Genomic DNA, 12,373 nt, shown 5'->3' on the forward strand with positions numbered 1-12,373 from the left:
CTTAGTAAGAAAAATCCAGGGGAAAGGTTTAGTCTGTCCTCGTATTGCATCTAATTGTCCAAAGCCTTCATATGCATATCAAATGTTGATAAATACACCAACTGGTTTAATAAATTGTATCTATCCTCCCTGTACAATTTTGTATTTCTTGATGTGCCCTAGCTGAGGAACACCGCTTAGGAGAGGCAGTTGTTACACTGCAGCACCCCAGCCGCGGAGGTGGGGCTATGGCAGCCTCCCCCAGCATCTGGACAAAGCTACTGAGAAACTTCGCCACTTTCCCTTTGGCCAGGGGTAGCCGAACCCAGCCCAGGACGAAGAAAAGGCTGTTCACCCGTGGCTTTAGTAGGAACACCTATAACTGAGGGATGGGAGGAGCTTGGCCTTTTTCTCTAACGGGGAAAGACCGTGACCCTGGAGCGGTGCTGCCGTGGGCCGGGGCAGTGCGTGCGGTGCCACGGAAGGATCTTCCGAGGGTCTCGCCGGCCCTCGCGGCGCCGAGGCCGAAGCAGCCCGGGCGCGATACGGGGCTGTGCCGCCCCGTCAGCGTTCACCTGTCCCGCTGAGTTGACAGGCTCCAATCCCGGGCTCCCGCAGCAGCTCCCGGCTTGCCGCACCAGAGCAGCGGCAGGGCCAGGGTCCTCAGCCGGGGGCACCGCTAGCCCTCGCCCGCCTGTCCCTGGCCGGGGCGCCTCTTCCCGCGGCCGTCCCGCCCCGGGGAGGGGGCAGCGGCCGCCTCCGGCCACACCTGTGGCGCAGCGGCAGAGGAAGCGCCCGGGGTCGGCGCAGACGGGTCGGCGCCCTAAGGCACCATGACGGTGGGTGCGCGGCTGGGCGCCAAGGTGCGGGGCAGGTTCTCCCGCCGCGGGGCCGGCGACGACCAGGTCTCCATCCTGTCCGGCGAGGAGGAGGCGGCGGCGGGGGACAGGCGCGGCGCGGGGGCCCCGCGGCCGGCGGCGCTGCAGGAGGAGGGGGAGGGAGCTGGGTGCAGGAAGGTTCGCTTCGCCGTCCTGCCCGGCTCCTACGAGCCGCTGCGCCCGCCGCGGGCTCCCGGCAAGCGGCCCTACGGGAAGCGCCTGAAGAAGTACGGAAAGGTGAGGACACTGCGCTCCCGGGACGGACGGAGCGGGGACCCTTGAGCCGGCGACCCTCAGTATGGGGACCCCCGGCACGGGATCTGCGGTGCGGAGAGGGCAGCGGGGCCTCGGCTCCGACAGCTCCGCGGGGCCCTCGGAATGGACCTTATCCGGCAGGCATTTCAGAGGCAGCGCCCGGCTCCGAGGTGGGGTCAGGGCTTGCTCTCGACCTGCCCGGGAAGGAGCCGGTGCTGCTGTGGGGGCCGGACACCGACCGTCGCCTGGATCAAAGAGCACAAAATCTGTCTGTTCGAAGTGAAAATGACACTAAGCTGATCCATGTGACGGGTGCTTTGCCTCGCTTGGTTCTGCGTTCCTCGGCGTCATAATTTTAAAACTATTCCTTAAAACTTCCAGTTAATTGGCCTGCATTTTTTTCCCTTCCACTGGAAGTGCCGAAAGAAACGGTAAACAGCCCTGCGGGACATTCCTTGGTGACCCTTAGAAATCACTGCTGTGAGTTACAGGGAAGAAAAAAAAAAAAAAAGGCAGCTTGTTATTTTTGATCAAAATTGTTCTTTTGCTTTCCTGTGTGGGAAGTCACATGTCCTACAGTCTGGTGGTTTGGTTTTCCTCCCACCGGAAGATGGGTGCCTTTGGTTACAAAACTGCCATGTGGAAGAATTCCATTGTTTTTCTTTTGTTCATGTCACTTAAGTACATCTCAGGTATGTCTTGGATGTTCATAGGAAAAAATAGTGTTAGGAGGAGAAACCTTTCTGTTGTCAGGAATCCTTTCCTGCTGCTGAGATTACAGATGTCAGCATGAGACACGACTTTCTACTGCATTCTATTTAAAAAATGCCATTATTTTGGTAAAGATATGCTTGCTATGTCTGACATGCAGAAAATGCCATTAGCCTGGCAAAGTTACTTTTGAAATTCAGTTTAGAGATGTCAACATTGTCAGGAACTGCCTCTCAAATCCTACTGTTTCATGAAGAAATTAACAGAATATTTCATTCTTTTGTGATGAATTTGATTCTTTGAGTTTCCAGCACTGTTTTCCAGGTCCCATGCTGTAGGAAGCTGTCTCAAGCCTGTAGGCCTGATCTGTAGGGTGCAGATTTGTGAGAATAGTTGCAGTAGGTCATCACTTTGCTGGTGGTGCTGTTGCTGTTGGCTTTTAATGGTGTTTAGAGCACAGACCAGTTCTTGGGCACTGTGTATTCCCTTTTGTGTTGGTCAGATGACGTTCCCACAGGGAAGGGTTGCCAGTTGGGCTCTGGCATAAAGAACAACTCATGAAAGAAAGGTGAGGTCTGGGTAAGCAAAGGGCAGGAAGGGGGAATGAAGACTCCAGTGTGATATAGTGAGGCAGGGGCAGATGTGGAAAGGGCCCTTCATCTCTTCCAGCCTCAGGATCTGCCCCCGAGCTCGTGCCACCTTTTTATTTTGGCATCTTAACTCCTTTCGAGTAAGTTTCCATGGGAGTAAACCAGCAAAGTTCACCTGTGTAGTAGCATCATGACAGATGAAGGTTTTTATGTGCCAGAACCTCTGTAATCCAGCTTTAAGAAATCATAAGAATATAATAGATATTGACTGGATTTCACTGATTTAAAAATACTTACTTGGATTAGGTTTTTTCCACGTTACAAGAGGTCATTTTAATCTAGTCCTACATAAACATAAGGAGTTACTAACAATAATTCTGATATTCCTCCAAATCTGACTACATCGTATTAATTCTCCAATTGAGAGCAGCCACATGAGCAAAAACTATCAAAAATGAAATTAAAATTAGATTAAGGTTTTCAGTTAAACAATCCATGACAAGTTTGTCTCTAGTGCAGTACATAGATGAGTTCCTGAATGTGTACTGATGTGGACCAAAACTTTCTTATTTTGACCAAAAAAATCACATTTTGACAAAAAAACAGTGACATTTCCATAAAAGTATTCTCAGTGATTATAGCCTTCTTGTTCAGCTCCAGTTTTAGCACATTATGAACTTCTAGGAATTGCTAACATAGTTAGAACATGTAATGTGGGAATTATGTACTTCTACAAACTAGGGTAAATTAAAATTAATTTTATTCTTGAATAGAATCACATGTAAAAGCCTGGCTTCCTGTGGAGGCTGCATCCGTTCAGTTGAACTATACCCTGTGGGTGTGTATGGCTATATAAAAATAGATGGTAAAATGTTTTTCCACTCTCCAGCCCTTGTTAGCTGTGGGAGAATTTCATTTTCTGGGGCCGTGATTTTGGCTGTCGGAATGATTTTATGTGAAGGTATTTTTCTTTCACCTTGTCTTTTTTTATCCCTTTTTCTCATTTCTCTCCCCAGAATGTCGGGAAGGTTCTGCAGAAGGGTTGTCACTACTTGGTGGTCGGCCTGCAAGGATTAGCAGCAGCCTATTCTGCTCCCTTTGGAGTGTCAGCACATGTGGCATCCTTCGTCCGCTAGCGCAGCTCCCTGTGCCCCACAGAAGAGGACATGAGGCCTTTGCTGCTTTCTCAGGATTAAATTTGAGGCCTGGATCTGAAAAACCTCTTGGACCAACAGCCCTGAGCCCCTGCACCAGGCCCTTTCCAAGATTGAGAGCTTTTCTCTGAAAAAAATTCCGGTGCTCTGTAAAATCAGATTGGGTCAAAGAAATGTAAGGATGAGAAAATAATCTTTGAATAATTGAACTGAAGTTTGTTTTCAGGCATGAGTTGGTTTTCCAGAGCTTCCTGCCGTGTGGAAGGGAGCCAAGGATGGATGGAAAAGCAAGTAGATGAGGGAGAGAGAAATGAAGGAAAACAGAGGATGGCAGAGCAGCTGGAGAGATGGAGATGAGTTTGGGTAGTGAGAGGAATTGTCAAAGCAGTGGAAGAAACAGATAATAGAGGATTAGGAAAAGACAGTCTTGGTTTTCTGAGATTCTGAGTTCGTTGTGTTTTTTTATCTGAGAGGGTTAAGATTATGAGTGTACTTAAAAATATACTTGGACATAAATGGAATGTGGCCTGAGACACGGAGAGCTTTGCTGCTTCATGGTTGTTCATGTCAAACCCTGGACATAATGAGCCTTTAAATAATCATGAGAAAGATGTAAAAATACAGAAAGAAAATGAGGGGTGTGTTTGTGATTTTGCAGCATTAAAGGCTCACTGTGAGATTAACATTTTAAACTCTTCCTCTGCTACTATGAAATCTGCATATATTTTTTACTGGGAATGGAATTTATATGTGATGTACTTGATTCTGGAAGCTGGGGCATTTTACACCTAATTCTGTGGTGTTCACCAGGGAAAAAACAATTGATTGCCAGCTGCATCTGAGAAAAAAAAAATACAGGCTTTGGTATAAGAATGTACAGATGTGATGTATGAGAATGGGGCCAAATAACCTGCCAGCTCTATCATAATTTCTGAACCTGGAAGCTGTAAGCAGACGATGTCAATATCAGATGGCTCAGCTCAATGCTGCAGATGCAGCAGCTTCCATGTCACACCTCCAGGGACATAAATCGTATGTTGATGACACAGGAACAAGGTGGTTTATGGGCCTTAAAATTTTTGTGGGTTTTGTTTGTTTCTATCAGTCTTTTGTGGTAGTCGTAAATGACTTCCCTGCTAGTACTTTCTCTGTATTATATATCTTTCTAGTTTTGATGGTGTTTTTGTAATCAAGGAGTTGACTTAACTGGAAAAAAAATGCTGTTCACTTGCTTTCTTTGCCTTTTCAGAACAAAGGAGTTTGTATGTCTTGGCAAACCACACTGTATTTCTTTTAAATGTAGCAAATTAATCAGATGGGAGGGGTGGGGCAGGGTGTTATGGTCTTTTCTAACTGGACTGTAAATAAAAGCCACAAGATCCATGTCTGTTTTTACCTACACACGTAAGTAAGCGCACAAAAGAGGAGTTTCTCAGCAGCAACCCAGCCGAGGGGAAGCTGCAGTGTAAACTTCCCCCGTTGTTTTGCCTGTGCCCTCAGGGCCCTGGTAGGACATGATTGTCACCCAGACTGTGTGGAAATGCTCAGGAACAGCAAGGTGTGGAGATGAGGCTGCAGAGGATCTAAGTCTGCAAAAGCTGGGGTAGGAATAGCCACAAAGGGATTTTGCTCATTGATTTCATACATTCAGTTGTTTCTCTTGCACTTTTTTTGTGGGGACAGACTGTAGTCTGAACAGAGAAAGCTGTCCCAGAATTTTCCTTGGAAACTGTGAGATGCTGTGGGAAACTTAGAAAAAATAATTAAAACAATTATTATCTCTCTTTCTGTAACCATTGTTTATAGATATGGTTCTCCAGAGTGTGCTATTCATAGTTCACCAATAGTGTGAGAAGCTTTTACTTAGAGACCAATCAAGTCTCACCTTAGTGAGTCACATTATAAAACGACCTGCTACTTTCATTAAACTGGTCTTCGGCCTTCTGATTCACCTTTTGAAGAATGGAGTCTTTCATTCCGTCCCTGACTCAACAGTGTCAGACAGACCTGTCCCTCTTATCTGCCCCACCAGCATGCCGTAGGGCCGTTGATAGTGCAGTAAGAACAGTGCTGTCCTAACACCCACATGCCACACCAGCCTGCGGAGTTTGGTATTAACTTCAGATTTTGTTACACCACTCCATGTTTTACAGTGCTCTTACAGCATAAATCATTAGACCTTTTTTTCCAAATTACTTAAGCCATGCAGGAAGAGATTTGTGTCTCCATTTTTCTGTGTGTAGTGAGTGTCCCATCTGTCTGTATATCCCCTGACTAGTAAGACTGCTCCCTCATTGCAACACACAGAGTCCAGCCCATTCAGACTTTCCACAAAGGTAAACATGAACCTTAGCTTCTGAACTGCTCAGCACAGTGGACTTTTGCCTGCTGACATCCAGCCTCTGCTCACCTGGTGCAACTTTAAGGGAATAACCTGGTTGCTATCCATACAGAACCTGAATGATATGTCCATGGTGCTTCTGTGTGAACCTGAGAAAAGAAAAACATCAGGCATATTGGTGAGTCAGCTTTGGCTGGCCAATGTTTCTAAAATAGACCAAAAACAAAGAAAGAGGAGAAAGAAAGAAAAGGTAAGCGACTAATTTGTGCTGCTGCAATAAACCAGCTAATGATTCATTTTCCCCCTTCAAAATGAACTAATGGTTCTCATTGAGATTACCAATTAGTGCTGTTTATCAGTTCTCCTCAGCTCCTGAAGGGAATTTGTGAGGCTAAGCCTTGGCCTCAGGGTTTGCTACTCTCTTTATTACCCCAGCTTACAAAACAGTGTCTAGAAAAACTGAATCCAGACAGTGAGGTTCGTTTTTCAGCAGGGTGGATGGCAGAGGGCTGTACTTCCTGTCAGTCATGGCAGCAGCTCTTTTGGGCCAGGTCTGACTTGGCTGTTTGGTGCAAACAGGTGGAACAGGGCAGGTCCTGCAGCTCTGTTGTTAAATGTTGTCTCGGTGACATGAGTGATGAGGAAATGTTCCTTGGCCTTCTCAGCATCGGCTGGCAGGTCACCAGCTCCACCAACAAAATGGGCAGCCTCCATCTGAAGCAGAACTGCCATGCTGGAAGTCTGCATGTGAGATGAAGGAGAGCAAGATGCTGGTGATGGGGAGGAGGCAGGGATTGGTGAGGAACCTGGGTTCCCAGCCCCGGCAGGTGCCAAGCCATGAGGGCAGTCTGGGACTGAATCTTGTCTTCTGCACAGGTGTTAGGTATTCTTGGCAAGGTGGTCCTTGGAGAATCCACCCCAGCAGGGACAGCTTTCAACCCACAGGTGCACACAGGCTCTCTTATTAAAATAGACTTGTCTGCAGCTGAACTCCCAGTGCCTCTGAGGAACAAAATAGGTGTTTGAATGGCTCATAAACAATGTGGGATGTGGTGGATACCATGATGAGTACATGGGGAAGATTTGATTTGATGTTTGAGCTGGACAAAATGTGTTCCTCCCTTCAGCCCCTTGCATGAAACCTCTACCCATGGCTTCATTTGCCAGGTTTGTCTTCAGTGGTGTGCTGCTGTCCTATGTGGTTCCCTTCAGATTCCCATATAACTTTCACTGTACTTTATGAAAAATGGCAGGATAAATAGGTTTGGGAAGGTGAATACATGCAAGAGTAGCAAGAAATACATAGTGAACTTGTCCGTGCTTTTCTCAGCAACAAACTCCACTAACCAGACAGCCTGGCAAGGCACTTTTCCTTTAAATTCCTGGCTATTCCTGGTGACTGCCCGATGAGTCACAGAGCAGAATAAAGCATATTTCTGCTGGTTTTGCCAGAGTATTTAATTACTCCTCTAGCATAGGCTCTGAGGAAATGGTAGAGGACTCAGAGCTATTGTCCTTTGTCCTGTAACATTAGCAGCAAGGAAGCACTTTTGCACAACTTGCTTTGGAAGCGCAGTGACTGAGGAGAGCTATACCACACCACAGCACTTCAGCACCTCCAGATCTTTGCCCCTCCCAGGTTGTCCTAGGATGATGTTATGATGATTGTATCCCAAATCGTTTGTTCTGTTTATGCTGGATATTATGTTCTGTGCCTTCAAGACTGGCTCTGAAGAGCGAATGCTTTGTTTTGGTTTTTGTTATCACCCTGCTCCCCCATGACTGGCAGGACACAGAGACGGAGCAGTACATGGTGCGGCTTTTGGCTTTGCTTTTTGCTTTGCTCTTGCTTCTGCTGTGCTCTTGCTTTGCTTTTGCTTTTTGCTTCTGCTTGTTAATTAGTTCAGCTAAGCAGTCAAAATCTTTCCCTGGACTGTTTTTCCTTTCCTTTTTTTTTTGGAACTACTCAAACCTGCTCCGGACTGGGACCTGGGAAACACCAAGAGTTTGCATCTTGTGGCTGCAGCAGCTTTCCCCAGTGCCAGAGGGACCGACAACAGAGCAACCACCCCCAGGAGAGACTTTCTGAATTTGTCATCCTTTTCAGATTGGTGAAAGAGTGTTGTCGTCTGGTATTGTTCATTTTGTGTGCTGGGGGTGTTTTACCTGTTAAATAAACAGGTTCTTTCCACTTCTCTCCGAGGAATCCTTCCCGAACCAGTAGAGGGGGAGGGGCCGTGTGTGTTGAGGACTCCCCATGTGTAGAGACGCGAGGCTTGACTCCATTTTCTCAGAAGGCTGATTTATTATCTTATGATATATATTATATTAAAATACTACATTAAAATGGAGGTTTTTCTCTTCCCAGTACTTGAGTCCAGCAGACCTGGGGATGGAGTTTATTTCTGAGAGTGTTTGCTTGCTCCTGGTCCCATGGAGGCTCAGGCACTGGGATGGCTTGGGCTATTATTTGGCCTTGGGGCAGGTACATGGGTGGGTGAGTACAGTGGAGCCAAATGACAAACTGTTCCAGGTCTAATGATATGAGACCCAGAATAATGTTAATTTCCTGGGGTGTGTGTTTTAAATCCCCAACTACGACATACTTACTGTTACAATTTTGGCAAAGCTGTGTCCAAGTACCTGGTTGTTCAGGGTTAACAGTTGTAAAATGCCAGTCACTGTTCTTGAAATGGAGAGGCTCTGCCAATACCAACATGAAAGGGTTATGGGAAGAATTGATGGTTAGAATTGGCATGGGATTATCATAGTGAGATGAATGTTTTGTCATGTCTAATGCAAGTGTCTGATTTGGCACAGGTAGTTCTCTTAAACTTGGTTTTTCATTTCCCCCCTGTGCCGGAATTGAACCCACCCTATTTTTGTCATAGTGCTGGGATAATGGGCGCTCTTGATTCAGTTTTTTGGAAGGTTCTCTTTTGGGGAATTCTGATTTTTATGGTTACTATATTTAAAATCAAAAAACTCCTTTTTCAAAGGGCAGTTGGGCGTCCAATGCCCTAATCTCCCACAAAGATGTCAGGGATGGTTAGAGCTGGAGATTTTTCCTGTGGCATCGTGACGCGTTGAAGCTGGTTGGTGGGTGCTGGATGGGGATGTCTGCAGCTGCAATCCTCCTCATTGGTTTCGGTCTTTCATCTTGATCAGCAGGGGTGTTGGTAACTTTCATGGCACAGACTTCTAACATTGCTTGTAGTGTTGGTGTTGGATCGAGGGGCAGGCTCAGGATGGCAGCTTTACACTTTTCATTGGCATTTTGCTTTGCAATCTTGGTGAGGGCTTCCAGCCTTGCTCCTTCATTTGAACTTGCAAGTCCACAGTTTTTCTCAACCTTTCCACAAAACTCATGAAAGACTCAAATGGAGATTGTGTTCTTTTCAAATAATTATCAAATGGAGAATCAGGATGCAACCGGAAGAAAGCCTTCTCAGCTGCTTTAACACTTTCTTTGAGAGCTTTTCTGGGAATGCTTTCTGCCTGACTTGCTCCATCACCCCACTCCCTTTCTCTAACTTTCCAAAAACATCAGTGGCAGTAGTCTTATCCCCCCATAGAATCGGCAAATTGGCTGTCACTTCTTTTTTCCATGCCGCCTCCCACAAGAGGTACTCCGTTTGAGTTAGAAAGCAGGAAAAAAGCTGTTTAATGTCAGCAGGAGTTAAATCAGATGAGGAAAGGGTAGATTTGAAAAGTCCTCTGAAGCATTCACTGTCTCTACCAAATTTTCTCTAAGCCTTGACTAGCTCTGGTGGATTGAAAAGAGAACGGGGTCCAACGCGGCTGAATTCCCCCATTCAGGTCTGATATGTATGTGCCCGGAGCTGCAGAGATGACAGCTGCTGTTTCCTGGCTCTCCGGCCCTGCTCCCCCTCCCTCCCTGCCCTGGGAGCTGGAGGGCGGGCCGTGGGAAGGACGGCTGGGTGGGGAATGGGAAGGACAAAGGGAGGGGACAGCTGGTGGGCCAGCCCCTGAGGGGGTGGCGGGGCGTGGTGCCGGAGAAGCGGGGAGGGCGCTGGGAGGGAAGGTTTCAGGGGAGGGGGTTTCTGACCGGAAAGGGTTAGAGGGGAGAAAGGGATTGTGGGGAGAAGAATGAGAAAAAAACAGGAAACACCGTGTGCTTTCCACTATCATAAACTTGTGGGCGAGTCTCCGGAGGTGAAATGGGAGGCTCAAAATGAACTGAAGGTCTTTGGGACGGGGCATTGCAACCCGGGGAAGTGTTGGGGAGGGTAGAATCCCGGAGAGTTGGCCAGAACTCTCCAGGCTGTGGGCTGGGAACTTTCTGAGGGAAGCTGGAAGGTGCAGCTTTCCTCAGAGTGCCCTGTCTGTGGGCTGAGGGGGAGGAAGGAGGGGTAGCAGAGGGAGAAAATAGCTTGAGGGGGGGAGGCGGGTGTAAATCGAGTTTTTGGGAAGCAGAGACGTTGAAATTGTTTCCTGATGGCTGTTCCTGCATTTCTGATTTGGATAGCTATAAAAGCATATTTTTGCAAAGATTTATCACCTGACTTCCCTGCTTTCAGTAACTCATTGCCAATTTTGTCCCAAAATGCTAAAACACGGGTATTTTCAGCTGATAGATGAGGGAAGTGAAGAAGCAGCCAGTTGTTTCACTTCTTTTTGAAAATCGATTCCTTCACCCTTAAGTAATTCTAACAAATTATAATAAAGACCTTTGTGAGACACAGAAAGCCTGACACCCATTGTTTCTGTGGAGGGAGAAAATAGCTTGAGGGGGGGAGGCGGGTGTAAATCGAGTTTTTGGGAAGCAGAGACGTTGAAATTGTTTCCTGATGGCTGTTCCTGCATTTCTGATTTGGATAGCTATAAAAGCATATTTTTGCAAAGATTTATCACCTGACTTCCCTGCTTTCAGTAACTCATTGCCAATTTTGTCCCAAAATGCTAAAACACGGGTATTTTCAGCTGATAGATGAGGGAAGTGAAGAAGCAGCCAGTTGTTTCACTTCTTTTTGAAAATCGATTCCTTCACCCTTAAGTAATTCTAACAAATTATAATAAAGACCTTTGTGAGACACAGAAAGCCTGACACCCATTGTTTCTGTGATGTAAAGTTTTGTATCTCAAAAACTTTCACCGACCCAGGTAAGGTGGGGGGGGCAGGTGTTGTTCTGCTTTCTTACGGTTGATCTTATCCTTTTTGCATATTCATGTAGTTTTTCCTACGAGGGAGAAAATAGCTTGAGGGGGGGAGGCGGGTGTAAATCGAGTTTTTGGGAAGCAGAGACGTTGAAATTGTTTCCTGATGGCTGTTCCTGCATTTCTGATTTGGATAGCTATAAAAGCATATTTTTGCAAAGATTTATCACCTGACTTCCCTGCTTTCAGTAACTCATTGCCAATTTTGTCCCAAAATGCTAAAACACGGGTATTTTCAGCTGATAGATGAGGGAAGTGAAGAAGCAGCCAGTTGTTTCACTTCTTTTTGAAAATCGATTCCTTCACCCTTAAGTAATTCTAACAAATTATAATAAAGACCTTTGTGAGACACAGAAAGCCTGACACCCATTGTTTCTGTGATGTAAAGTTTTGTATCTCAAAAACTTTCACCGACCCAGGTAAGGTGGGGGGGGCGGGGAGAAAAGAAACAAATGCCTGCAGCTGGCAGCCTGCCAAAAATAGAGAAAAAAAACTTCCTTTCTGCAGCGAGGTAGAAAAAATACGTACCAATCCAGCTGTAGAACAGGAAAGAGGGGGGTCCTGGGACAGTGACCTCCACCTGAAATCGATTCCTGGGGTGCCAGGGGTTGCTGATCTCGTCCCCAGGAGTTCCACTCACTAAAACTGAGTGTGCCCTCACTGAGGTAGCTTGCCAACCAAGGGCTTTGCTGAGCAGTCTGAAAGAATGTCCGAGCCCCATCCATGGGATCTGGAGATGGTCTCAGAGCCACATGCTGGTCTGCCAAGCTGTCTCTATCTCTCTCTGGGGGTGCCTCCCAGTGAGCCCCGGCCAGCCCCGAAAACTGATCCTAAAATATGCACAAAGTTGCTGCAGTTACCCGTACAGAGTGTGCTTTGGAAATCCTTTTTTCTTCAAGGAAGAGTAGACCCTGAAGAACCTGTAGATTAATGGAGATAATTAAATTAAGAGAAGGTAAAGGAATAAAATCCTTCCCTTTCTTCTCCTTTTAGGAAGTAGTATTAGGCTGCCAGGCCTGTTTTGGGGTGAAGTCTAGACTGGGCTCAGAGAGGGTGGTGCACTTTTCTGAATCCTGCAATGTTTATGAGGAGAGATGCAGGGCTCTGCACTTGTTCAGCTGGAGGAGGGAAGACTTAGGAGAAACTTGACAACAGCTTTTCGATACATAAGAAAGGGTTTCCAACAAGGTAGAGCCAGGTTCCTTATTGAAGTCTGCAGCCAGACAGCAAGAGGTCATGGTCATAAATCCAAACTGCAGAGTTTTCAGCCAGAAACAAGTCAGGGAA

General features: G+C 46.6%; 1 protein-coding gene across 1 annotated transcript; it reads left to right on the forward strand.

The window, feature by feature from the left end:
- The first annotated feature begins 438 nt into the window (after window positions 1-438).
- On the forward strand, window positions 439-5,519 carry CUNH1orf115 (chromosome unknown C1orf115 homolog). Its single transcript, XM_039702056.1, has 2 exons — window positions 439-1,094; window positions 3,430-5,519. The coding sequence occupies exons 1-2, from the start codon at window positions 813-815 to the stop codon at window positions 3,547-3,549; spliced, it is 402 nt and encodes a 133-aa protein (XP_039557990.1). The 5' UTR covers window positions 439-812; the 3' UTR covers window positions 3,550-5,519.
- Window positions 5,520-12,373: the final 6,854 nt, after the last annotated feature.

This window comes from Passer montanus, unplaced genomic scaffold (genome assembly GCF_014805655.1).
Source record: "Passer montanus isolate IOZ18808 unplaced genomic scaffold, ASM1480565v1 scaffold153, whole genome shotgun sequence".
In the NCBI taxonomy this organism is placed as follows: domain Eukaryota; kingdom Metazoa; phylum Chordata; class Aves; order Passeriformes; family Passeridae; genus Passer; species Passer montanus.

Coding starts and splice junctions, on each gene's coding strand:
- CUNH1orf115 (XM_039702056.1), top strand. CDS start 813: ATGACGGTGGGTGCGCGGCTGGGCGCCAAGGTGCGGGGCAGGTTCTCC. Junction 1,095..3,429: donor GCCTGAAGAAGTACGGAAAG/GTGAGGACACTG, acceptor TTCTCTCCCCAG/AATGTCGGGAAGGTTCTGCA.